Raw genomic sequence first — 27,089 nt, forward strand, 5'->3', positions numbered from 1 at the left:
CCTCAAACAACACAGCCTCACTGTTCCAGAGGAACCCCCAATTCAATGGAGAGGATTTTCAGAGGAGCTCAGGGGCTCCAGAGCAGGAGAAGAGAAAAAGACAATAGTTGCTTGAGCTGCTTTCTACTTATGCACTCTTTGGGTGTAACCCAAGGATTGTGACAAAAGATAGAATTGCCTTTTTTCCTAGTACCTAAATGATTTTGTAAACTTTTCCATGCCTCAGTTTTCAGATATGTTGCTCTACACCAGCAAAGGAGTCACGGGTACCAATCAATTCAAAATTCACGGCCATCTCCCTCTGCATGGGATGCTGGTGAGTGATACATCACACAGCAATCAAACATCAAAATAATAAAATGTGTTTCATGTTAACCTGGGCTTCCTCTTTATACTGAACTTTTAAGGGACTCTTGCGAAATGTTAACAGTTCTGGTTACTGTAGTTTTCTCCAGTCATTAGTAGACACAGATTTTTGGGTTAGATTTAAGTAGTCAAAAGAACAAGCACTGCCAGTTTTTTGGCATTGGAGTAGCTGGGAAGACGAGACAACTCTTGATTGTGCATTTGCTATTTTCAAGGCTAGCTGGATGTCCTAATTGGTGTTGCTTCCACACCAAAATGCAACATTCCCTTCCACTCCTTAATGGAACTTTTTTTATGTGTCTGTGTTTGATTTTCAGCTGATAGTCCTCGATCCTCCGGTGAGTAATATGCCAGTGACTACTATGCTTAGCAGCTGCTGAAGTAACAATGCAATTGTAGCTGATAGTTTTCCCATTAGAAACAAAATAGAAACGAAATACTTTTAATGTAGCTAGTTGCTGTTGTCAGACCATTTCTTTTAGTTCCTAGTGTAGATGTGTGTGTTGTTGCTCACTGAGTGATGAATAAATTTCCTTTATTGTAGGTGGAAGAGAGCGAAAACGAATGGTCTGTCCCTCATTGCTTTACCATTTATTCAGCTCAAAAAACCATAGTAGTAGCAGCAAGGTAAGCATTTTCTCAGTGCTCAGTTGTGAAAAGGTAGGAGTGTTAAAGCACTGGTAAAATAGGCGTCTTTCAGTGTGTGTATATGCCACTATACCCCAGGCTGCACAATGTGGGAGACCACACAATCCCTGAGTCATTATGCAGTCATCTGTTGAGGCAAAACCTGATTTCCCCATGGAGTAGTGCTCCAAGCTTACATTCAAGTGAAATAGTATGTTGCTTCCTTTCATCTTTATGAGACTTCAGATTTCAGGAGGAATAGAAAAAGATCCCGAACTGTGTTGTGGTTTTATCAAACCTGAATTTGTGTGGAATTTAAAATTGTTGAGGCAAGCTTCTGCAGTTGCCAGAATGGTAACATTGACTGCAAATTTTGTTATTTCAGTGGGAATTTATGGAAACATGAAATTGCTCTAAGTATGGGTCAAGCAGTGCTTTTCTTGAACCATAAATCACAAACAGCAGCTGAGCTCTGAAAACGTGCTTAGCTATCATTCCTGTCTCTATTTTTCAGCACTCGTCTGGAAATGGGGAAGTGGATGGAAGATCTAAATATGGCAATTGAAATGGCCAAGAAATTCACTGAGAAATCAGAGATGTTTCTAGAAAACTCAGTGTGCAATCGTTCTAACAGTGAGTAGCTTTCGTGCCACTTGTGATTAGTGATTCTTGGCTAGTTGTGCACACTTCAGGCTTCTGAGATGGAAATGGTATAGATTACGCAGCCTTCAGTCTTTTTCACTAAGTAACATTCCATACCCTCTCTGATGCTCCAGATATTTCAGGCTTGGCAAATAAGAACTTCCAGCTGTTAAAGCAATAATAATGAAGTTTATAGTGTGTAATCCTTCCTTACCACCCTCTTACATAGGAAAGTATTCATCCTTTTAAACCACAGTTCACTTACCAATCTGTGGAAGTCATTGAAATAATATCCTGTGTACTCCTGAATGTCTCCTTATCTATGGATCCTCCCCCACCACTGGGCCACTGAAGCACACTGTGGCATTCCTCAGGTGGAAATTATATATTTCCTAGGAATCCCCTTCTGCTACAAATCGAACCCTTCTAGCTTCTGAGCAAACTTTTCAATATTTTCCCTATATAACAGAGTGGGACTTTTTCCTATGCAGTAACTTTGAGGTGTCCTATCCTTCAAACGATCGATTATGAAGGTCGTGGATGTCAGAAGGAGAGTGACCCATGCATGCCAATTCCTTTTGTGAGGGGAAGATGCTATTATACGTCAGCAATCCTTGCCGCTATCACCACCCCTGTGGCCACAGCCTGTTAAATGTTTGCTCCCTTCTCCCCCCTCAGGATCCTCAGATGAGGTATCTCTAGAACAGGAGTCCGAAGAGGACATACATTCTTCTCGTAGCTCCCTGGACAGGCAGAGCCACCACCGTGCCAATACTACCATGCATGTGTGCTGGTACCGCAACACCAGTGTCTCCATGACAGATCACAGTGTGGCCGTCGAGGTACCCAGCAGCAGAGCACATATCACTATCACTTTCACTTACCACTCTGTCTGTCTTGGTTGCTGGTTTCTCTGCACTGTATACATGTGTGCGTTTTTAACACCCCCATTTCCTTCAATAACTTCAGGTGTCTTGTGTGAGAGAGCAAATGAATGAGTAACCACAAGACGTCTGAAGATGTTCTTTGTATGTGTGACTGCATGTTTCCATCATGTTCTCAACAAGGGTGTGCTTTGGAGAAGAAAAAAGATTAAAGGGGGGGGGCCTTCCTTGATATATCAACAGCTGCCATTCACACTAAAAAGCTAATGAAATAAATCAGCTTTGGGGTTATGAAACCAAAAGTTTGAGATCTTGCCCACTGAGAACCCTGTTTTAGGTAAATTTGTTAAATCTTTCTGATTTCTCCCCAAAGCACCGTGGCCCCTTGCACTGCTGATCTTAGGACTTACAAATAATGAACTTCATAACTTTTTTTTTCTTTTTTCATACTATTTCTTTTAACAGACCTTTTCGTGTACTGCCCTTTCTTGTTCTAAATCACTTTTTTCTTTCTTTTTCTCTTTGCCCTGCACCCTCTCTGCTCAGTTTTCTGCTCTCTTGCTGTTTCTCCAGAGCTTCCTCCTCGCTATTTGCTGGGCCAGACTCAGCGGCCCAACACAATCACCCATGTTTGCTGGTACCGGAACCAGAGCCTATCCCTGTCTGATTATTTGTGTATGATTCAGGTAAAGCTGCTTCCCTCACTCTCAGTATTGATAGGATCTATGAAGACGGTAATTTTCTACTTGTACCATCTTGTTATAGCTCTCTTAAACACTGTTCTAATGTGCAGAAACAAGGATCTAAAATATTGGAATGAATGGTAAGACATCCTTTAAGTCTCTTGCAGAAATCAGCCAAATTAATCCCTTTATTAAGAAGAACCCTGGATACAGATGCCATTGTTTTGATGCATTTCATTTATCCTGTAATTAGATAACAGCAAGATAGGTTCCTTCTCCCTCCTGTGGGGCTTACTCTTCACTTTACCAGCATGTTAACTTAAAAGTGGCATTGCTGCCATGTGCTCTGCAGGGCTTTTTACTGTGTGCTTTCCCTCAACATTTTCTGTCTTCTAGTTGTATTTTCTCCTTAACTAAGAATGCAAGCTCTGTGTGTTGCTTACTGGTTCTTAGCATGTTGTAGACAACAAAAAGCGGGACTTAAAGTCGCACAGTTAACACAGCACGGACATGAATCAGTTGCATCCATAATTGTTCTACCCTTTCAGAGGAGGAAATGCAGTACGCAGAGTTATCACTGTGAAAAAGGGGTGTGTGCACAAATGGACATTACATTAGTAGCTGGCATACCTGAGAGAAGACACCTTGGTGCAGGATGCCCTTCAGAAGTTGCTAGACACCAACTCCCCTCAGCCGCAGCCACTTTGACCAATGGTGAGGGGTGAGGGGAGTTGTAGTCCAACATCATCTGGAGGGCACATTGGGTTCACCTGCCTTAGAGCCTTTTTGGTATGATCAGGAAAAGCCTGACTCAAACAACCTTTAGTGGAAACAGTGAAATATCCTATCTGGACTGAGTGGATCTGAATGGAGAGTAGGTAGCTCTGCCATAGAGCAGGAGTTCCTAAACTGCCGTCTGTGGACTACCTGTGATCCATGAGGTTTTTGCAGGTGTTCCACAGCATGGCTATATTAAACAGACATTCTATGGAATGCAAATTGTAATACAATAAAATAGAATATAAGAAATAAAAGCAAGAAAAATGCAATTAAAAACCATTACAGTTACTACAAGTGGAAAAACCAGTTAAGTGGTTTTCAAGTTTCGGAACCACTGCTACAAACTGAATAAAAAAATAATGCTGTCTCACTTCCCACCTCCTTAAAAACCTGGGGGTCAAATGCTAAAAAAAGTAATAAATAAAAGGACTGTTGGGGCAATTGGGGTGTTTTTGCTGGTCTGCCAGTAAAATAAATATAACATACACAATGCTTGACAAGCACTCCAGTGTTGTAGTTTCAGAGCAAAGAATCCCAAATAATTTGTTGGGGGGGGGTTGTAATTTTGAATGGCTCCAAATTACAGAACCATGGAGTTGGGTGGTGGCTTTATATTGCTCAGTCATTAACTTCATCACAGGGAATAGCCAATAAATGTCTGTGTTACACACCCATGCTCCAATATTGCACTGTCTGGAAAAAATAAGGAACTTTTCTAACTGCACTTGGCAAATTATATCACCACCATAAAAAGGTAACTTGTATACTTCTTGCACAAAATATCTAATCGTACAAAAAGGCTTTGAAGCAGTCTTTCTCAAATTCAGTCATCCCCTAGAAAAAGTTATTTGTTTTTTGAATCTGCAATGCAAATTTAATGGCAGGTTTTTGTTGAGCAATTGTGGAGAATGACTACTAGTCACTTACACTATATGTTCCTCTCTTCCATGTAGAACCAGCTGTCGGGATACCTACTGAGGAAATTCAAAAACAGTAACGGCTGGCAGAAGCTGTGGGTTGTTTTTACAAACTTCTGTTTGTTCTTCTACAAAACACACCAGGTAAGATGGATGTGGCACAACTTCAAGATGGTGTTAGGCATACATAGGAATGAGATGCAATATGCCTTGTGAATCCATTCCTAAAGGCTTTCTTCATTCTTTGGTACATTTTGTGAGTGTTGCTGCTGTCAGCAACGAGTTGAATGCTCCAGCGCAGCTTCAGCCAGTAGTCATTGGCACATCTTTCTGGCAATTCACTAGGCATCGCCAGATCACAGTAAACTAAAATTGATTGTAATATGAATAGCACGTCTGGTGCTCTTTAAAAACACCTAGTTGGAGAAAATTGCAGACAGGGTTCCCAATTATGGCTTTAGTTATGCTCTCCAGCCGGCATACAATACCTAGAACTTGGGAGAGCTAGTTCTCTCTGACTGGTATATTTGTGCTGGCTGGGAACCGAGGGTTTTTGTTTTTACTTGTAACTTCATGTATTAACTCAGTGGTACACGGTGGGTTTTAGTACAGGCAATGAACATTTTGTGCAGGCGTTCCGTTCCTGACCCCTGCGTCTATGGGCACATAAGCCTGCTCTGTCTCCATTCTGCTCTCTTCTGGCTCTGAAAGGACCTGTGTGTCAGTGGTCACGTGGCAATTGGGCGCATGCGGAATGGTTGCTGCCTGTATTTTCTTTGTAAACTGCCCTGAAAACAGTGGTTGAAGAGTGGAATGGACATCTGTTAAATAAAGAATAAAACTTGGCTGTTTTTTCAGGATGATTATCCATTGGCCAGTTTACCACTTCTTGGTTACACTGTCAGCACACCCGTAGAGGCCGATGGCATTCAGAAGGATTATGTCTTCAAACTGCAGTTCAAGTCCCATGTATATTTCTTCAGGGCTGAGAGCAAGTACACCTTTGAGAGGTAAGTGTGCTTCCTAGACATAATTTGCAAAACTAATTCGTTACCCCCAGTTACCATTTTGACAAATGTTCTCTACTAACTCTCCTGGTAATGAGTTGAGGAAACTGCTGGAATTTCACACAGAAGTCATGCTTTCTGTGGCCTTGCCTATATTAATGAATGAGATAACTTTTGGTGGGTTCTGCTAACTTTAAAATCTGTCAGTGAAAGAACTCTGTGCAAAAGTAGCTCAGACTGAAGTTGTACATATATGGAAGTTTGCACATCACCTGAGAAATGCTCTCTCTCTCTCTCCACCCACCTGGAGCAGGTGGTAGAGAAGTGAAGGCCTAAAACTATATACAGTGGTACCCCGCAAGACGAACGCCTCGCAAGACGGAAAACCCGCTAGACAAAAGGGTTTTCCATTTTGGAGGCGCTTCGCAAAACGAATTTCCCTATGGGCTTGCTTCGCAAGACGAAAGCCCATAGGGAAATCTCCGGGGACCTCTTTTAAATGCTAGCGGTGGGGAGCAAAGCCTTTCCCCCCCCCCTCCGGCCTTCAGAAGAGGTCGAGGAAGGCTGGCGGGGGCCGAAAGGCTTTGCTCCCCAGCGCCAGCATTTTAAAAGCAGTCCGGGATAGCAGGGAAGCGCTTCCCGCTATCCCGGACGGCTTTTGAAGGCAGGAGAGTCTCCGCCAGCAGCAGCATCGCTGCCGCTGCTGGCGGAGAGATCCGCGAAGCCTGGGCGCGCTGCGCGCAGGCTTCTGCATGCCGGCAAGTCTCCGCCAGCAGCGGCATCGCTGCCGCTGCTGGTGGAGAGATCCGCGAAGCCTGGGTGTGCTGCGCGCAGGCTTCTGCATGCCGGCAAGTCTCTGCCAGCAGCGGCAGCGCTGCCGCTGCTGGCGGAAAGGTCCAGGAAGCCTGGGCCGGACAGCTTTTGAAGGCAGGCGGGGGGAGCAAAGACTTTCGCCCCCGCCAGCCTTCAGAAGAGGTCCAGGACCTCTTCTGAAGGCTGGCGGGGGGCAAAAGTCTTTGTCCCCCCTGCCTGCCTTCCCAGGGGCTTTAAAATCGCCCCGACAGCGGAGAAGTCCTCCGCTGTCCGGGGCGATTTTAAAATGCCGCCCGCCAGCATTTTAAGATCGCCCCGGACAGCGGAGAAGTCCTCCGCTGTCCCAGGGTTTTAAAAAATGCTGGGGGTGGGAAGAAAAGCCCTTGTCCCCCCCCCAGCCTTCAGAGGAGGTCCGGGGACAGACTGTCCCCGGACCTGGTCTGAAGTCGGTTTCCCTAGGAACGCATTAATTGATTTTCAATGCATTCCTATGGGAAACCGTGCATCGCAAGACGAAAAACTCGCAAGAAGAAAAAACTTGCGGAACGAATTAATTTCGTCTTGCGAGGCACCACTGTATATGGAAAAGCATCCCCCCCAAGGCCTTTCCCATTTTTCCAGTAAGGGGAGGACTATTTACAGCATTAGGAAATTGCAATTCCTCTATATTGTAAATATGTACAATTCAGATCCATTTCTGTTTGGCTAAAGAGATACTCTGGCTGTGTTCACACATACCATATGGTTTAGTGGAATGAGCCTGAGTGAAGCCTTGTTTTACCAGTTCTTACTGATAAAAGTTTTTGTTTGTTTTTTTATAAATTTTATTTATATCCCGCCCTCCTCAGCCAAAGCCGGGCTCAGGGCGGCTAACAACAATAAAACTTGTTGATGACTGAGACGTTGTGTGTGGTTGCAGGCAACATGCACTACGATCAGTGATGGGACCAGTCTAGGCTTTACAATAAAGATTCTTTAGGAAGATGTGCTTAATGTCCCAAACTTGATGGTCATTCTCCGTAAAGATACAACTGTGCAAAATCACTAATGAATAGCACCACTGACTCTACTGAGTCTTCACCATCTGGGCTGGGTGAGACAGTAAAACTACTCATTGGCAGCAGGAAAACCAGGAGGAATTTTTTTTTAAATTAAAATTTAACTTGGGGAGACCCTTCCTTTTGAGTTTCTGTGCTCTTCATAAAAGTGATTTGGTGTGCATATTATACTCATCTAGGCAGTGGAAAAGAGGGGCATTAACTGCCAGTCCCCTTCCTTGTGGGCTAGGACTCCCTTCTATAACTCTCCCTTTGCACTATAGTAACAAACCTAGCATAATTGTACAGACCTTTGTTCAAATTATCAGGTTACTGTTGGGATACTGTGGCTCCTTCTTTACAGTAAGTTAACTTTTAAGTGTTAGTCTGAGTGTTAATCTTACTAAAATCCTCAGCAAAATGGAAAGCGAAATATTAATATTCCTACTAAAAACTATTATGTAGCACATTCAACGAATGATAGTGAGTAGGTAACGAACTAGGGCCATGACAGTTGCCTTTTTTCTCTCGTCAGGTGGATGGAAGTAATAAAGAGAGCCACAAGTTCTCCAGGGAGATCCAGCCTCTGCCTTCCTAAAGATGAAAAGGAAAAGAACGCAAACTGATAAAAGCAGAGCTGGGTCTCTGTTTTAAGTTAATTATTTGCAGTATGGGGGAAAGGAGCCTGAGCATGATAGTAGTAAAAGGAACCCATCTGCTCCCTCCTGTGGCCAAGTTAGCTGCCTCGTGGAAGATGGTGAATTTTGCTAGTATTGAAAGCTCTATCATCCAAAGGGACTGCAAAGACTCTGGGGAATTCAGTTCATGAAAAAAATGTGGCTGCTGGATTTACATGACTTGCTTCTTTTGTTGGGGTTTGGCCAATGTTAGTTCTCTGGCTTTCAAGTGGTTTTCTATTATTTGTTAATGCTCAGTCTCAACTAAATAATCTGTCAAAATAAAAAAATTCCTTCCAGTAGCACCTTAAAGACCAACTAAGTTAGTTCTTGGTATGAGCTTTCGTGTGCATGCACACTTCTTCAGATACACTGAAACAGAAGTTGCCAGATCCTTCTATATAGTGAGAAGGTGGGGAGGGGTATTACTCAGAAGGGTGGTGGGAATGGGAGATTGGCAGATAGAAAGCTCATACCAAGAACTAACTTAGTTGGTCTTTAAGGTGCTACTGGAAGGAATTTTTTTATTTTGACTATGGCAGACCAACACGGCTACCTATCTGTAAATAATCTGTGTGCAACTTGTTCTTTCAGCCTACCAGCCATACATGCCTCACATACTGCAAGCAATGTTCACATTAATGTTAAGATGGAATTTCTCCTCACGGTAGAGCGGAGTGCTTCAGAAAATTGCCAGGAAGCAACTTCACCCTTGTTAGTTTTTATTTGGGTAGTGGGCATGAGAAAAGAGGATTCCACATTCAGTTTGAAGGGGTAGAAAAGTATACAGAAGATACTGAAGTATGCAAAGATGAGGATAGCGGACCTTTTAGTGTGTCTGTACCGCTGCAGATAATGTTCTGAGTTCTCTTTCTGTTCTGGGCTTGAGAGTGGTGCTTGTTATGTTTTGGCTAAGTTCTTTTAAAAGTTATATGTATACAGAGAGTTGGAAAGGAAAGGCAGCTTCAGCAATAACCAGTCCCTGTTTTTATTACCTCAGCCAAAACATCTATTGTAACAGGTGTCCAATAAGCACGCATGTGCAGCAGTAATAAAAGCCTAGTAGTGTTTGGGGGGTGACTAACTATTAAAGGGTTTATTCCTTCATTAATGACACACCTCTACTCCTTAGTTCCTTTAAAAGTGACAGGCCAGGGTGGGGGGAATACTCAGGGACTTAGTATGAGAACTGGTGCAGACATATATTTAAAAGTGCATATTCAGGAATTAAGGCAGATCAGTTGAAACAAGTACTGCACAATGGCAAGATAATTGAACCCCCCCCCCTTTTCTCTATAGTGCTATTGTCCCGAGATCATGGAGGCAGAGCCTACGCGTTTTATTTTTTAAGTTCATATATTTCTTTGATGGGACAGATAAGGTTTATCACGTTACCCTTGGATAGTAGTAGAAAGTAGTCTGCTGGTTTGAAGGCGGTCTTTACTTGTCACGTTATACTGTGTTGAGCAACAATGTGGTGATGGGTAGTATGCTTTAGAAGAAACTGAGGTAAAAAAAATATTTATATATTGAACACTGCATTTTGAAGTATGGGCAATTAAAGGAGGGGCAGGACATGGGAAAAATACAGATGTCTTTATTACTCCTCATATTGACCCTTAAAACTATGTAGGTCAGTCTTTTAGGTAGAAGGTTGGGGTTGGTTTCCCACTTAGAGGGCAAAGGGAAGGTTTGTTACGTTTTTTTGTTTGACATTGTCATTTATAAGGAAGCTACAAAGTGCTAAATATTCTTCTCTACTATTATGGCCATTCAATATACATTAATGTATTTTTTTATTTATTAGTGTCTGTTTTTGGAAATAAACTATTGTAGATCTCTAGATGGCTCACAAGCAGTTTGTCATAACCTAATTCTTACTCCGTTCAGAATTTTCAATATAAAAATTACTCCCGTATCAGCAGTGCCCACATTCTCATTTCAAATGCAGTTTTCCCTATTTTATTAACTTAAGACCTCTAGTGAGCTGTGGCTAGCCTACAACTGAATCCTGATCAAGGCTTAACCAAAATTGTCCACAACAAAAAACACAACTGAGAGTTGAAGGGGGCCTTGTGGGCAATCTGTTTCAAGCCCCTGCTTGTCGTAAGAAATCCTACAGCCTTCACAACAGATGGCTGTACAGCATCTGCCAGAAGAGCTCCAGGGAAGGGAGAGTCTACCACGCCCCTAGGTAAATAATTTTACTGTTGAACTGCTGTTACGTTCAAGATGTTTCAGCTAATGGTCAACTGAAAGCTCCCCTCAGATGAAATTTAGTCCTGTCCTTTGGGGGCACCTTTTCCTTCCCTGCAGGTATCTTCTCCAGGTTAAACTTACCCAGTTTTTTCAATCTTAGCTCCCCAGCCCCCACCACCAAAAAAACCTGCTCTGCTTTATCTTACTGCAGTGCCTAAAACTCTCCCAACCAGTGTGTGGCTAGATGCACTCTAGCAAAGCAACCCCTAACAACCCAGTAGCACAACTGAAATCCCACACTGCATTAGATCAGACGGAAAATAGTCCTTACTCCCCTTACTCCCCTCCAGTCCAGCTTTGGAGTTTCTAGCAATGCATAAATAACCATATAGTCAGCATTTACTTGACAAGTTAGTTTTATTGAAAGTGGCAGATCCCTCTCACTGCTCATTTGAAAAACTAAGACATTGTTGTTTTGAATACTAGAGACATTGTGAGAGCTTTACTGGTGATTTATTGTGAGTTAAATGCAAGGTACCTTTTATGAACAGCACAAAGTAGCAGCTTCACAGCTTCCTGTTTTCCTTTCTACATCATTCCCATATGTTTCGTAAGCAGTCCTGGAGGATAATGGTAAAGGAAAATGGATTCTTCATATTCTTGCCCATGTTCTCAACTCAGCTATCCATGAGCAAAACTGAGAATGCAGCAACTGCAGCTCTGAAGACACGGTTCTAGCATAAAGTATGAATACCAAGAAAAGAGCATTTCCATTACTTTCCCCCTAACATTACTTGCAAGGGTATGTAGAAAAGGCAATTCCATCTCCACCCCTGAACTCTATCAAAAGAATAGATCGATACCACTGTCAATGACTAAATGGTTTTACACATTTAGGAAGTGACTCTTTTCAATATGACTACTGCCAATTTGTGTGACTACTCTAGACCTTCATTTCTTGAAGAGGAAGAACTAGTTGGAAGTCTGAAATACTTATGGTATTTATAGGCTACTTCTCAGCCAGAACCAGAGATAATAGCCATAAATAAATTGGGCAGAAGTACTGTTCAAGTCCACAATAGAATGAACAGTTCAGAAGAGACAGGATAAGTTTTAGAAACATCACCTAGAACTTCCTCCAGCTGTTGGCACCACACATGTATTTAAATTTAACTGAATTGCAGTCACATTTCAGAGAACAGCAAACTTCCATGAAGTTTGAAGACTTATATACCACAATCCTTTTACACTGTAGGTGTAGTTAAGCATTTAGCTTCTCTCCCTCTTTAGCAAGTGCATAATACTCTTGATAAACTATTTGAATTGGATATGAATGTATCCATGATACTGAGTGTTCACACTCAAAGATAATAAGTAGCAGCAAAAGGCCTTGATTGAGTAGGAACACATCTTTTCCAAGCTGTTGCTGGTGAAACGTGGGCTAAGTGCAGAATGCAAGCAGCAGTCAAACCTACCTCACAAAAGGAGCAAGTAGAAAGACAGGAGAAGGAGAAGGCAAGCTTCACCTGTCTCAGCAACTGTTAGGCCAATCTTCTTGTTCTAATAGTTGAGAAACTCTTAAGCAAAAATCTTGTTGAGTAGCACCAGCATATGCCCACCTAACTGGGTAGTGATAATCCCTCCTTGCTGATGAACAATGTTCACACATACCTCTTGCCAAAGCAGGGAGCTACACAGTCCCACCTTTTCCCTTTTGGAATGTGTTTATCTGAATTTCCATTTTCCAGCAGTCAGGATTTTGCTTTGAAACAAGGTCTGACCTGAGAGAAATTGGGATATAATTAAAAACCTCCATGAAGTACACTGTAGAAATTACCCTCCTAGGGCTCTGCAAAGTAGTCCATGTTCATTTGTGTTGTAAATCCCATCCAGGGTGGTCATGAAACACACACAAAGGCTCTGAAATGTCTGGGAATCCATAGCACAATGTTAACATCCAACAGCAGATGGCGATGGATTCAATATGCAGTTCTTATGGAGCTGGGGTGGGAAAAGTCACCCTCCTTTCAATGAGTAACAAAGATGATGCCTCAGCGTGCTGAAGTCAGGCGGTTCCTGCTGTGTGAGAACCTGAGGGAGAGAGAACGAACAACGGATATGCATCAGGCTTATTCATAGTAAATTCTTGCTGTCAGCCTCACACTAACTTTCTTCTAATTCAAGCATAAACAAGGAATAGCAACCGTGTCAAAAACTCATCTGGCCTAATTTAAAAGGCAGGTGATGCAGATGCTTGCCCCAGGCCATGTACTAACAAATTAATTGGCCCAGAATAACTGTATTTTGAGGGTTAAGTTTTCATTGTACAGGCAACCCTCAATTTGCGTGGGGGTTGTGTTCCAGGTCATGGCACGCGATGGTGGAGCATGCATAAGCCCGGCCCTTTTTCCAGTCACTTTCGGGTCGCTGTGTTGCACACGTCAATTGGACACATGTAAATCAGTCGTTGCCTGTATTCTGTTTCTGTAGTTGTAACCTACCCTGGGACCTTATGGTGAAGGACAGTAGCAAAATACAGTTGTTGTTGTTGTTAATAATAATAATTTAGATTTCATCATTCCACCAATCAAAGGACCAGCATGCTAGACAGTTGCCTAGGGCAGAGTATGTTGTCCTAAGCAAACAGCTATATCTTGGGCCCAAACTAAGAACAGCAGCACTAGAGAAAGGTGTACAGGGGCAAGGTGTAGGATTGGCTTCTCTTACTCCTTCTAACCCATATCCTCACGTTAACAACGCTCAGAACTTTTACCTTTGCACTCGCTCTACCATGTGTGCAATTAGTTTGTCAGAGATTCCTGGACAAGACTCCTCAGCTAAGCTAAAGGCATTCTCCAGTTCCTCCATGGCTCCCACGTTGCCTCCAGTGTGCTTGTGCTTGTCTTTGAGCTGCCAAGACATTAGAGGAAAGCAAAATGTTTGCAACAAGAGAAAGCTCTAAGTAGCAGCACAAAATCCTTAATGCCAATTTTCATGGGAGGCAAAAACATTTGCTGTATAAAGAAGTACAATAGGCATCTCTAGAATATGGGCCAGTTCCACAGCCCCTATGGCTGTAGTAGTACAGGGGGGGGGGGGAGAACCTCTTTCATGCCAAGGGCTGAATTCTAACTTTGGAGGTTGCATTCCATAGGTGGGAGGGGCCTGAGGCAGAAATGGGAATAAACAGGAATAACCTCTCTCACAAACAGCCTTTTCCCTATCGGAGCATAGGTCTGATTCCCCAAAACACATACAACCACCCATCACAGAAATCTTTTAGACAAGGCTGAGTGGACACACAAAGTTGCAACTTAGCTCCTGTAGGAGGGAAACTCAGAAAGGTGCCTAAGACAGTTTCGATTAGCATGCTATTGCTGACGGCTGGTAATGGTGCCAAATTTAAACAGTACTTTGAACAAGCAGAATACAGAATTAATCAGCTGCAGCTACAGCAATGTTGCCTAGCTGTAAAAATTGCCTAAAGCTACAGTAAGTGACAAACTCAAGTGACACATAATGATTCGGAGCTGGACGAGGCTCACTGGAGCGGGCCACTGCTGTAATAACTAAGCACACTAGATATCAGGAAACTTGCACCCTGTTCCTAAAGCCATATATATGGAACTAAATCTCCCCAACAGCCTTGTGGCTGTTGGGGAGAGTATGCAATCAACCACCCAGCACTATACTGCACCCAGATGCTTCACTCACTATGTGATGCCCAGTGTCCCTGGGAAGCTTGCAACTCCAGCTAAACAACACATTGCTTTCTTAATGCATGCAGCTACATAATTGCTGACCCAATTTTACCAAATTTAGACCAGAAAGCCAGAGGACAACTCTATCCATTGTGGATATAGCAATGTGTGTATGTTTTGCAGTCGTGTCCTTCTTTAGAGTACTCTGGCCCTGTGTACATATTACTTCCTGTCTGATCCCTACTCACTGTACCATATATTGTTCTCTTATACCACCTAACATGTGTCTGGTTCAATAACTCTCCCCTTCATCAGCTGTGCAAATTAAGTGGCTTTGAGCTGTCCTCACAGATCCTGGCTCATAATCCAGGGATCAACCTCTTTTGCAGAGTTCAAGCTGCCTCCCACATCATAAGGATGCAGAACAGGGCAAAAGATTACCGGTAATTCTAATAATCACCATACTAGTGTGAAAGGTCTCATTTCTTACCATCACTTGGTTGTCAGCTCCTACTCATTATTCTAACCCAACATCCTCCGAGAAACACTTCATATGTTACAGATAATAATTGGGAAAAATTCAGACCCTGCCACCTCACCTCTCCGAAGACAGGACGTACAAGAGTAGAGAGACACTGAGACCGTGGTTGCCGTTTGATAGGCTCAGTAGGCTAATAGGAGGAGGGAGAAGAAGGATGCTGTTCAATATGACTCTGAACAGTTCTTTCAACCTGTCTATGAAAATGCTTTGCTTTGACAAGCAACATTAATCTACCATCACCAGCAGGAACAGTAAAGAACAAAGTAGATATAGCATCCGTTAAGAATCTTCCAGTTTGTGCTGCTGCTCCTACATGGTCCCTAGGAGAAGCCTAAGGCAGATAAATGGCACAGGCAGGAGTAGCAACTTGTATGCAAAGCGTATGGTGTTACACCATTTTGCAGCAGCAACTAACAGCAGGATTACTATTCGTAGCAAACTTCCTTTATCAGGGATGGGGAACCTCCAGCCCATGGGCCAAATTTGGCCTGCTACATGTCCCAATGTGTCTTAACAATGCCATTTTCCTCAAACCATGCCCAGCTGCCCCATGCCTGACATCAGATGTGACTTCAGGTGTGGGGCAAGTAGAAGCACAGCTTGGGTAGGGAACTCAATCACACAGCCAATCTCTACAGAAAGCAGCTTTGCCAACCGTATTTCTTGCAATTTCCCTATGCTTGGCACTTGGCAGGTGGCAAAGCTTTGTGCATTACAGTTCCCAAGCACCTAGAAACCAGCTGGTTACTGGGTGGTTAGGAAGCACTGCACAAGGGACTTGGATAGGTGGGAGGGACAACTCATCTGTCAATCGGGTGGGGACAGATAATGATCTGGTCCACCAGTCCATAAAAAGTATCCCAACCCTGACCTCCATTCTAGCTCCACTGCATTAAATGGAATCTTCCATGAGTGAACAAAAAAACAGAACAGAATAAGCAGACTCCAAAATCTAAAGCAAGATACGTTCTGCTCTGACAGTATCAGGGTTAATGGGCGAAACACTACAATTCCCGCACACTGGCTGTTCAGTCCCTCAGAGTGACCACTGCTGGCTCAGGGCTCTGCTCCCCAGCGGTAATGGACACCACACTGACCTTTTGAGACCCATGATGAGATATCCCTTTGTGCAGCTTATTCAAGGAATTGGGACGAATGGTTGGTGGGAAAGTCCAGATTGGCCCTTGATCTCTCTCATCTGCATCTCCATCACTAGAAACAAGAGGGGTGAGAGTGCATTTCATTCAAAGAACACTGGGTAGAGGAGTACCAAGATTTGCAGGGGCATGGCTTCCCCAACGGCAGGTTTTTCCAGCTTAATCTTACTTAAATGCAAACTCAGTGTTTGCATTTTCCAACCATTATCAAGGGGCTAGAATGGACTTGGTACCAATAGATACCAAACTCATAGCCCAGAACTGGGTATTCATATATTCCATGTCACCATGCAATTATTTAAAGACTGGAAGCAGCCAGCATGACAAACCGTACGTTACTTTTTGTGCCCATCTGTACTTCTCAACAAGCTACCCAAAATCTTACTGGTCCACCTTACAGGCTTTATCGGCACAAATACAAAATCTGCAGAAACTTAACTGAGCAATCACATCCTGATTATTTGGGTGTGGAGAAAGGGGAAGAAATGAAAGATTTTCAAAGTAGGCCAAATGTCTCAGAGGTTTAAAAAATATTAAGCAGGTTACAAATGTTTTTAAAATAAAGTGGAAACATACATACATGTCAGAGTCATCTGAGCTTGAGTCCTCACCATGCCCCTCTGACTTCCAGCGTTTGTACCGGTCAATGAGCTCCATGAGAAATGATGTTTTCTTGGTGTAACGTGTGATAAACTTGTGCTTTAGCAATTCCTTTGCAGTGGGTCTCTGCACAAATACAAGAGACAAGGTGTTTTAGCTGGCAGGGGCCAGACCATAAAGGTGGACAGCTACCACTGCCACTTCCCAAGGAGTCTTTTCAATTTGAACAGGACTAAGGGCTACTCTGCACATTCCTAGGGGTGGGCTCATTTCCCAGGACAAGCATTTCAGAGCTCTGCTAGCTAGCAGCTGCCAGGTTTTCTGACCTGACACTCAGGCTCTGCTTATGAGAAGAGGCTGGAGCAACACTTACAAATCTGGGGTCCTTGTTAAGGCAGGCTTCCACAAATTCCTTAAAGGGCTTACTGTGGTGTCCCTCCAGCGTCGGGGGGTTATTCTTGGGAATCAGGAAGAGAACTCTCATAGGATGCAGGTCAGAGTTTGGAGGCTCTCCCTTTGCCAGTTCAATAGCAGTAATTCCAAGGGACCATATATCTGCCTGGAAGGAAAATGAGAACGATCTGTGAACACTCAGTGTTACCATGGCACAGAGAAGCCAGCACTCACTGACTTGAGCTTTGATGCTGATTCACAGGAAAAGGGGACTCCTCTAGAGACTCAAATCATTCACTTGCCTCCCATAATTACCCAACTTCTGTATGTGAATGAGTGAGTGACAACTTGGTGTGCTTATCATGTGGGCGTCTCCTTGATCCATATGTCTAAAAGTAAACGACATCTAAGGTAAAGATATTTCTGGTTGACACAGATTTAGAAGTTCTTGAATAGGTGTGTCTGAGCAAAACATTTTTACTAAGCCTACGATTTAGAAGATAATCCAGAAGGTCAGACTGCTGTAGGTTGGACAGCAATAAGACATGGAGATTAAACATGTATTTAAAATCTCTCTTTTTATCTTTTATTAAGCAGTCCTATAATTAAGCTAACTATCTCTTAGATTTGAAATCTTGTAAAGTGCAAGAAGTTTTTTGTGCTCTTCATTTTCTTATACAAAGGTGGCTGCCTTTACAGGGAGTGCAGTTAAGCTCTGATCACAACTTGTGAATAGCAAGCATTTAAATTATATAGGGAATTATGATAATACCAGTTGAAGCAAAACAGTTTCTTTGTTTCTTTGTCACTGTGTATTATATTGTTGTAACCTGTCCTGGGATCTTGTAGTGAAAGGCAGGTACGAAGTCTTAAAGAAATACATATTACTGACTGTTTTAATACAGCTTTAAACCTAATGGATTGCACCACAGTTCTGGGTATTTTTCACTGTCAAAGCAGGCTGCATTTCTAATCATGAATTGGACTTTTAGGATGGGATCCAACTAACACATTCTCTTAGCGCAAGGATTCCTGATTGCACGACAGCACTTTCCCCCCTCTCCTCCCCCCATGGGCACCCAGTGCCCTCCCCAAATCTAATCCAGAAGGTTAGGAGAACCCATTGAACAGATTTCTTTAAAGTTGTGCAAATGTGTGCATAAACATACATTCATGCCTAGAAAGCACACCCTTCACTAGAAAACTGAAGGGGGCACTAAGTGGCCAATGATGTGTATAGCAAGACTCGGAAGCACATGCAAACTTTACCCACCTATATGCACCTTTCTTTCTAACGTAGGCAGAACACAGGATAAGGCAATGTAACATGCATTCTAAATTATGAGCTAGGGTTCCAGTAGGCTTTCACCTGCTCCTCTCAGCTCACCTTGAAGTCATAGGCTGACTGCTTGATGACTTCAGGTGCCATCCAAAACGGAGTCCCAACAAAGGTATTCCTCTTGATTTGGGTATCTGTTAGTTGGCCAGCCACACCAAAGTCAGCTAGTTTCACATCCCCTTGCTCTGAAAGTAGCACGTTAGCAGCTATTCATAGAAAAAATAAGAATAAAGGCAGCTGAATCAAAGGGGAATACAATAAATTATCTTGCAGTAAGAAATGATGCCTTTCTGAAGCCCCGGTAAACATCTTTTGTGTTAATTCCTTATTTAGTACAGGGGAAGAGAGTAACTGTGCCTTAGCAACTGCACAAAGGAAGGCAGAACATCTCGAAAACTGGCTTGATCCTCCCTGCTACTGCTAAGCCCAATGCCTTATGGCTTTGCAAATAGGGTAGAAGGGTTATATTCTCACCCTGCATGAACTACCAAAGCTTGTTTAACCCCTACCTTGTTCTCAATTCTTAGCCCGCTCTCCTGCCTTATGTCCCTTTTCTATATCTTAATGGTACAGCCGCTCCTCAAGAAGTCCACCCTTTATAGCCAAGCTACTGGAGAAAGTAGTGACAGAGCAGCTGCAGGCAGTCCTGGAGGATACCTACTATCTAGACCACAGGTGGGGAACCTGTAGCCCTCTGCATACAGAAGAGTAATTCCCACCATCTGTTCTGCACCTTTGATGTAGACCCTTCCCAGTCTGAGTTCAGGCCTGGCTACAGAACTAAATCCGCCTTAGTGGTCCCAATAGTTTTCAGACTATTCTGATAAGTGCACAAATTACTGCCAGAATTCATACTTCTTGATTTAAGGAGTGGTCACAGAAATGCAAATGGGGGGGGGGGATTCTAACATAGACACCTGAGACTGTCGGTGAAAGCAAGTATATGTGGTTTCAATTGCCTCGTAAGAGAACTGATAGGAAAAAACAAAGACATGTATTTTGCAAGCCTGACCTTTGATGTCTCTGTGGATTTTCCTCTCAGAGTGAAGATAGTCCAAACCCTTTAGAATTTCTCGGAGAATGGTGGCAATGTAGGTCTCCTCCAAAGGTCCAGGCTTGAGCTACAGGAGAAGTGTAGGAATGACGGTAAAGGAGTGAGGTACATTTAATACATTCAAACCGAAGTCCCTCAGTCTTCCATGCTTAACAAACTTTAACTTAGATGTCAGGAACAACCATTTGCATGGAGATCAGAGAGAAAAGAAGAATGCAGTTATGCACACATGAACTTGTACATGAACAAATCAGGATCAGAGAGCACCTCCAAGCTGGGCTCTGATTACTGATTAAGTATTGAGCTGTTCATTCATAACCACTTGGCACAAACGTATTTTGTTGAATGATATGGGGAGTCTACAGGGTGTGGCAGTTCTGAATGTGGATTTGAGATGGTACTTCATGCAACCAATGTGGAATTACTTTTAATTCTATGTTCCAGGCTGAATCTTGTTAAGGTATCTGAACTGAATGACAAAAAGGTACTCACTAGATCCAGGGCTGAGCCACCTCCCAAGTACTCCATGATGATCCAAAGCTTGGTGCCCTGTAAATTAGACAAGGTGTTGTGTGAATGCAGTGGCAGTCATTTCAATATTAAGGCCACCCTGGGTTTTGCCTTAAAAACAGCGGAAGAAACATGTCAGCCCTGTATTCCTCATTCAGTTCTCGCATGTCACAATGAGACCTGAAGTGCTCGGTAGCATCATGATCAACATATCTAGACATATCTAGTGATATTTTTTGTTATTCTCAGAGTTGAATTACATCAGAAGCTGCAGCTTTTGGTGGACTGTTCCATTTCAGCCTGTAGATTGTTGTGGTGAAAGGACATCTCTAGATCCTTTTCTTCTTAATGAATAATAATAATAATAATATAATACCCTGAGAAGAGTGGCAGGTCAGGGTGAATGGTTCTGGCTCAGCTTTCTCCATTACACTGCTACTTACGTGTTGAGTGGGAAAGAATTCAAATGTGACATGACTGCTATATTCTACCCTCCAGTATCAGAGAAAGTATGCCTCAGAACTGGTTGCTCAGGGACAGGAGAGTGCTATTACACTTGTGTCCTGCTTGCAGAGTTCCCATAAAAATCTGGCTGGCATTGCGAGAACAGAATTCTGGACTTGATGGGCCACTGGTCTGATCCAGCAGGACTCTTAACGCAAGCATTGAGATTGCCCAATGTTGTAGTTTGCTTCTTTATCTTGCTAACAGCTGATTATCATGACACTCTGGCATCCTCATGACAACACTAATAAAGAGTCTGCAACTCATAAGCAGGGAAGGGGTTTTCTCTTTAATTCTTGGAGTTTGAATTTTACTTAGATTTGTTAAATTTTCCAAGTCACCAAATACATGCCAGTTGTAAGAATTTTTAGTTAAACATGTCTGATTGCACCAAGGAGAAAAGCCTCCAAAGATGAAGTTCTCTTATCATGCTCACTCCACACCCATTGCCACACTAATGTCCCAGCCGCAAAACTCACTGGAAACACTTTATGGTGGTGGTGGGGGGAGAAATGGATTTAGTGGGTGAACTAAACCTTGTTTAAGTACACAAACTGCAGACTTGTTTGCCAGTAGCTGTCCCACAAGCACTGTGATGCAGCTTGCCCTGGTAGCTTCTGTTACCTTCAAGTAGGAACCATAATAGCGGGTGATGTAGGGACTGTCACACTGACTGAGCACTGTTATCTCCTGCTGGATGTCTTCAATCTCATCCTCTGCCTCCTCTAGGTCAATTATCTTGATAGCTACCACTTCCTTGGTACGGTTGTCAATTCCTTTGTACACTTCCCCAAACGAGCCTTTACCGATCCTCTCCAGCTTTGTGAACAGTTCCTCTGGATCAACCCGAGAGTGCTGAGTCAGTAGGAATAAATGGGGTGGTGGGTGAAGAGAAGAAGAGAGAGATAGTCAAAAAAATAATCTGTAGCACTTTATGTTAACCTGCCCTGGGACTTTAGGGTTAAGGGTGGGTAATTCATAAACATAATCATCATAAATAGCAGGGATTTAATGATTCATCTGTTAGAGCCATTCTATCATCTAGCATAGGGCTCACTTCTCATTATAAAGGCAACAGGAGCTCAGCCCAAAAATGTGTGTATGATGTGGAGATAGATAAATTTGGCTCTTTCTGACATACTAGGACAACTGAGGATCACCAAATAAAATAAAAGTTACTGTATAAACATTTAAGACAGCGAAAACAGATAACTTCCTCACACAATGCATTGTTAACTTATGGCATTCACTAACACAAGGCTTTGTGATCGCCACTAACTCTGATGGCTTTAAAAGAGTAGATTAGTTAATGGAGGATAAAACTATGAACTAAAGTAATAGCTGGACAGAACCTTCATGTTCATAGGGCAATGTGTCTCCCAATGCCAGTTACTGGGAAGTGGGGACAACAGAATGTGGTTAGTCCCTTCAGCACTTGCTTGTGGGCTTCCTGAAAGCTGCTGCTTGACCACTTCTTGTATAGGATTCCAGGCTCGGTGGTCTGGTTGTTTAATCTGACTGAGCAGGGGTTTTCTTCATTCTTGAACTCATTCCATCATGAAAAAAGTCCTAGTGAGTTCATTAGAAGTTGCTCTTAGTAGACTTGCTTAGAACTGCTGCCCTAGTGTACCTGACAGGACAACACCAAAGCCATGCCTTTCCCAACATGACACAAGGGTTATTCATGATAGAAGTACCCTAAAGGCTTATCATCTGCACCTCTGTGTATGTGCAGCAAGTTGGTCCCATGTTCAGTATATCTCCAGCCTGTCTGAATTCTGACTTTCTGAGTGGAAAAAAATATTTAGTAGGGATGTTAAGATTCTGGAAAAGCCCAAAAATTCAATAGCAAATTTGCAATTCCACCTATATCAGAATTGCACTGGAATATAATTAAGATCTGTTGAAATCTGATGGGTTTCCACTGTGGTACCAACAAGACTTTAGGAATTTAGTAGGCCTCACCCCCCACCACACACATATTGATATCATTCTTGCACTATGAACCTGAGCCTTAAAGTGACCTGAAGCTTCTGCAACCACTGAAATACGGTCAGCTTCCAGCATCTGAAATGTCCAAGACAGGTACTGGAAACTAGACAGTCATTTAGTTATGCAATCCAGCGCTATCAAACTATTACAGAGTGTGCCTGTCCGTCTGTATCTAGTGCGTCAAAGGGATCCAAGAATGAATCATGAACCAGGAAGAGTCTGCTTCAAATACTGCCTAATCCACACACTCAGCTAGGTAACCTTAAACAAGCTAGTATCTCTCTGCAATGTGGAGATAACACTGAACCACATTACCATGGTTCCTGTTAGGGTTAGAAAACACTAAACAGAAGAGCTAAAAATAACTTAGCATTCATAACATCTAGAGGGGTAGATGCGTTAGCCTGCTATAGCAAAAACAACACAAGTTCTGCACAACCTAAATGTCTCATAAATTTCTTATGGCATAAGTGTGGAAGTGATCTGATGAAGTGGACTCCAGCCCACAAAAGCTTATACCATCATAAATTTGTTAGGGTTACCTGATATGGGATGACAGCAGCAGAGATACCAGAAAGTTGGTGAGAGGATTTCATTTCCAAAACATATACACAAAGCTGCCCCATCACAAAGGCAATGAGAGTGAGCCACAATCAATCTGAGAAGCCTCACCCCACAATGACAGTTAAGAAGGGTTGCTATTTCTCCAGGGTTTGCCTCAGACACCACAAGGATACTAGAAAAGTTGGGGAGAGGCTTTAATGTCATGCCCACCCCAGCACCTATCTTCTCTGCCCTATAACCAAGATAAGCTCTAGTAAACGGTGCTTAGGAGTACCTTTGATGGAAAAAATAATGTAATTACACCAAAGATGAAAACTAGCTTATACCAGTGTAACTTTTTTTCAGTGCAGAATTGTTTTTTGAAGCACGGATTACAAGCTGTCCCTGTTAATGGATTTTCCACACTGTGTGTGTGTGTGTACATGCGCTGTTTAGGGAAGAAATAGTACACTCGCTTATAAATCTGTCATCGAAAAGGACCACACCTGTTTCAGTTCCCCTTCTTCCCAAGATTTCAATCTGAGGCAAAGGCAACAGCGTCTTATCTTTAGTAATTAAACTGATAAGATGCCATTAAGAAACCTTTGGACGGGGTACGAGAGATAAACAACCTCTCCTATTCAAGGACGGCAGTTACCTGCTCAAAGTATGAGCAGGCCTCATGCTTTGAGTTTAGCCCCACTCTAATAGGGTTCTCAGTCAACAGAACAGAAGAGGGCAACCAAACATCCTCCTGTCTCCATAGCAACACCCAAACAGCACAGGCCTCTGAAAGAATGCCTGCTGGCAATTTAGTGAAGTGAAATGTGAGCAACAGGGGGGCAGGAGAGAGCTAGAGGACAAGAGACTGAGAGGAAATAAACCATACTTCCTCAACCTTCCAGTTATCTTGGACTACAACTGGTCAGGGCTGGGATTGATGGCAGTTGTAGTACAAAACATCTGCAGAGCACCAGCTTGGGGAAGGCTGAGGTAAGCCAACATCTCATGAGCTAGAGAAAAGACGTCAGAGAAGGAATCCTAGGAAATTGTTATGATCTGTTATGAAAAACAACAGGCAAATAAAGACTCATCAAATAGGTCACTTATGAGGATGCAGCACGATGCAGCCATGCCAACAAATTGGATGAATCACCCAAAGAATGTATCCTGATCACAGAATAATAGAAGCAAGAACCTTGAAAAATTATGCCTTCAGTAGTGACTTCAATGGTCCTTCTTGCCTGTCTGTCAGGTCTTGACACTGCTCAGCTGCTTTCCCTCAAATATACTCCTTGGCTACTGACCTCTCATCGTTGCCACGTACAGTGGTACCTTGGTTTACGAACTTAATCCGTTCCAGAAGTCTGTTCTTAAACCAAAGTGTGCTTTCCCATAGCAGCAAGGGACTCAAGTTACAAATGGAACAGCAGGAAGCGAAACACCTTCTTATTCCAAGGCAAAGTTCACAAACCAAAACACATACTTCCGGGTTTGCAGTGTTCTTAATCCAAGTTGTTCATAAACTAAGCTGTTCTTAAACCAAGATACCACTGTAACAAACATTGGACCCAGGTAGAACAATATGCTCCATTTTAAAAATGACCAAATGTGCTTCAAGAGAACAAGTCATTATGCAAATGTTTAGGAGCACAGAGCGCTGCCTTATACAGTCTCAAGGGCAATTCCTCTTTCCAAGCCTAGCCTCTCAGTCAGGCCCTTTAATCTCCATCAACTCTCTTTCTACTCTAGGTTTGGCTCACCTGCCTGCTTTTCCTGAGTTGGGTTACTGCTCCAAGCCCCTCCTCCCCACCCTCTTCTTTGCTGGCTTTGTTCTGTCACCTTTTGTCTCCAGGCCTTTCCACCACTCTTGCCTTCTATTCCTCTCTCCTTCTCTCTCTCAGCAGCTACAACCATTCACTCCATTCACACCACTAACTCCTCCTAGATGCAGCTGAGCAGAAGGATCTTGGTACTGGCTCCATAATCCTGCTATCTGTGTTTGGCCTGCCCTCCACTCTGGTGCAGAGGAAGGCAGAATATGTTTCACCAGATCCTGAAGTTAGGTGATGTAATCATAGGGAGAAGTCAAGAAAAATCCTGTTCCCTTCCTTCAGCTTCAAAAGATTTCCAGGGCTACCAAGCCAGAAAGACCAGATATGCAACGGAAGCGAAGATTTTAAGAATACTAAGTGTGGTGCCTTACACTAAATTCTACACTTGGGCACAATCAGCAAATTGTGCTGCTGCACCAAATAGCAAAAAAGAGGCAACATCTGAAAGTGGTACTGTTATTTTGTTTTTTTATAAAACAGTATACAGTAATAACCTTAACATATCCTTTTGGCTACATGGAAAACTGTTCAGAAAATAAAATTCACAGTATCATTTGGAGGCATTGCCTTTCTATTGATTCATTTTGATATCAGTAAAACTGACAAATCATTCAACACTACAGTGACCTTAGATGCCTTCCCTTTAGTCAACTTCTCATATAGTATGGTAGCTTTTTCATGGGGAGTATGCTTTAGTTTAATTTAGGGTTCATCCACACTTCCGTTTGCCCTATGGCTTTCCTCTGGGAAAACCGGCATTTTAGCACTGAATCAGAACAAATGGAAATTGGGTTTTCTGTGGATTGCCATTTGTTCTGATTTAGTGCTAAATTGTGGGTTTTCCAGAAACAAATGGTGGGGCAAAGGCAAAACCTCTTGCACCCGTGCCTAAAAAGGAAGAGACAGGCGGAAATTACTTGGACCCATGCATTCTAGGCACTGATCAAGTGGGAGTGTAGACAAGCCCTAAGTTTATTCAAAAAGAGCCTCCAGTTCTCACTTACCTGGTTGGCAAATTCCCTCAGGTGGGCCATGGCTGAAGATCAGCACAACACCCATTCACCAATCTTCTTACACAGTAATTAAAAACGTGCTTTCTTCTACGGGTCACTTAAACTATTTAAAAAAACAAAAATGCAACCAGTTATTATTGCAAAGCCCCTGTGAAATGACTCCACTGCACCATAAATGCCAAATAATAAGTTTCCAAAGGCAGCCCTACCCTCTTTGAGATAAAGAGACTTGGCCTACTTATATCATGGACAACACATTAGGTGCCACAGGTAACCTGGGCCCAGTTACTCCACTCCCCCGCTTTCTTCTCTTATTGCCTAGCCCACTTCACAGGGCTGTTGTGAGGATGAGGTGGGTAAGCCCATATCCAGGTTTCTCACCCTGAGCTCTTTGGAGGGAAGGTGGGCTAAACACACCATCACCCTATTTTATGAACACACACTTAACAGGTGGCCAAAACTGATTTTACAGTTTCTAGAGCAACTTAGCCACTGGGAGTAAAGCCCAAGCGAAGGAGTTTACTGCTCGGCGTGACCAAGCCCCTTAAGAGAGCAAAACCTAAACAGATTACACCAACCAATCCCTCTGGAGCACGAGAGGTCGTCCACCTCTATCTCCGTGCAGAATAACTTTATAGCAAGCGCGACGCAGGCTGCAACTCCCAAGGCAACCCCTCCCCGTCCTCCCCGACCGTAAAAAGGGTGCGGTGCGGGGGGAGCCTCTTTCCTACGAATTTATGAATGGTCTTGCAAAGACACGAGAGCCGAATCCTGACTCAGTGGCTTGCGGGTTTGCAGGTCCGGCCCGGCCTTAAGGTGTGCGTCCAATAGGAGGATCCCGGGGGGGTGGGCAGGCTGCCCCCTCCCCTGCTGCCCCCGGGCACAGCAGCTCCACCCAACCTCCAGACACAACTGTCATGGCAACGGCTGCCGCCGCCAGCATTGCTCCGAGCAGCCCTGGCTCCCTCCCCGCAGAACAGCAGCCCCGCTCCGGTGTCCCCCGCGCCTCACCTGCGCCCCGAGGGTCCGTCCCGCCCCGCTGACCCATCGCGGCTCCGCGCGCAACCACCTCGGGATACTCAAATCGGTTCCAGCAACTGCAGGAGAGGCAGGGAGGAGGGCGCCAACAGCCATGCGCAGGAATCTCCCCTCGCCGCCTCGGCTGCTGGGAGGGGTAGTTTTTGCAGCCCCGTCTCACAACGGAGCGGCCGAGCCAGGGACTGCCTTAACCAGCATGCACTCGGAGAAGGCGGGGCAAGCAGCCGGGAAAGCGAG

General features: G+C 43.5%; 2 protein-coding genes across 7 annotated transcripts in view; one reads left to right on the forward strand and one right to left on the reverse strand.

Moving 5' to 3' along the window:
• The window catches only part of FARP2 (FERM, ARH/RhoGEF and pleckstrin domain protein 2), a 65,202-nt gene extending 56,497 nt beyond the window's left edge, over nt 1-8,705 (forward strand). For 2 of the 5 annotated variants that reach the window (XM_082221756.1, XM_082221757.1), the window contains exons 21-27: nt 227-316; nt 911-993; nt 1,508-1,626; nt 2,314-2,477; nt 4,936-5,043; nt 5,758-5,909; nt 8,292-8,705. In XM_082221756.1, coding sequence (XP_082077882.1) covers nt 227-316; nt 911-993; nt 1,508-1,626; nt 2,314-2,477; nt 4,936-5,043; nt 5,758-5,909; nt 8,292-8,382 — 807 coding nt within the window. In that variant the 3' untranslated portion in view covers nt 8,383-8,705. Of the gene's footprint in view, nt 1-226; nt 317-910; nt 994-1,507; nt 1,627-2,313; nt 2,478-3,065; nt 3,206-4,935; nt 5,044-5,757; nt 5,910-8,291 lie in introns of those variants that run through there. The other 3 variants (XM_082221758.1, XM_082221759.1, XR_014219512.1) reach the window with 3 other exon arrangements.
• A 2,325-nt stretch (nt 8,706-11,030) lies between these two features.
• On the reverse strand, nt 11,031-27,009 carry STK25 (serine/threonine kinase 25). Of its 2 annotated transcripts, XM_082221867.1 has the most exons (12): nt 26,826-27,009; nt 25,806-25,917; nt 21,056-21,286; nt 19,910-19,966; nt 19,376-19,484; nt 18,412-18,569; nt 17,005-17,190; nt 16,612-16,757; nt 15,972-16,086; nt 14,933-15,004; nt 13,406-13,542; nt 11,031-12,723 (listed from the first exon to the last, which is right to left on the reverse strand). In XM_082221867.1, the coding sequence occupies exons 2-12, from the start codon at nt 25,833-25,835 to the stop codon at nt 12,684-12,686; spliced, it is 1,281 nt and encodes a 426-aa protein (XP_082077993.1). In that variant the 5' UTR covers nt 25,836-25,917; nt 26,826-27,009; the 3' UTR covers nt 11,031-12,683. The 2 variants fall into 2 exon arrangements, with proteins under 2 accessions (XP_082077993.1, XP_082077994.1); XM_082221868.1 differs by lacking the exons at nt 25,806-25,917; nt 26,826-27,009 and adding an exon at nt 23,473-23,715.
• Between the last annotated feature and the right edge of the window lie 80 nt (nt 27,010-27,089).

This window comes from Podarcis vaucheri, assembly GCF_965113315.1.
Source record: "Podarcis vaucheri genome assembly, chromosome: 5".
NCBI lineage: Eukaryota > Metazoa > Chordata > Lepidosauria > Squamata > Lacertidae > Podarcis > Podarcis vaucheri.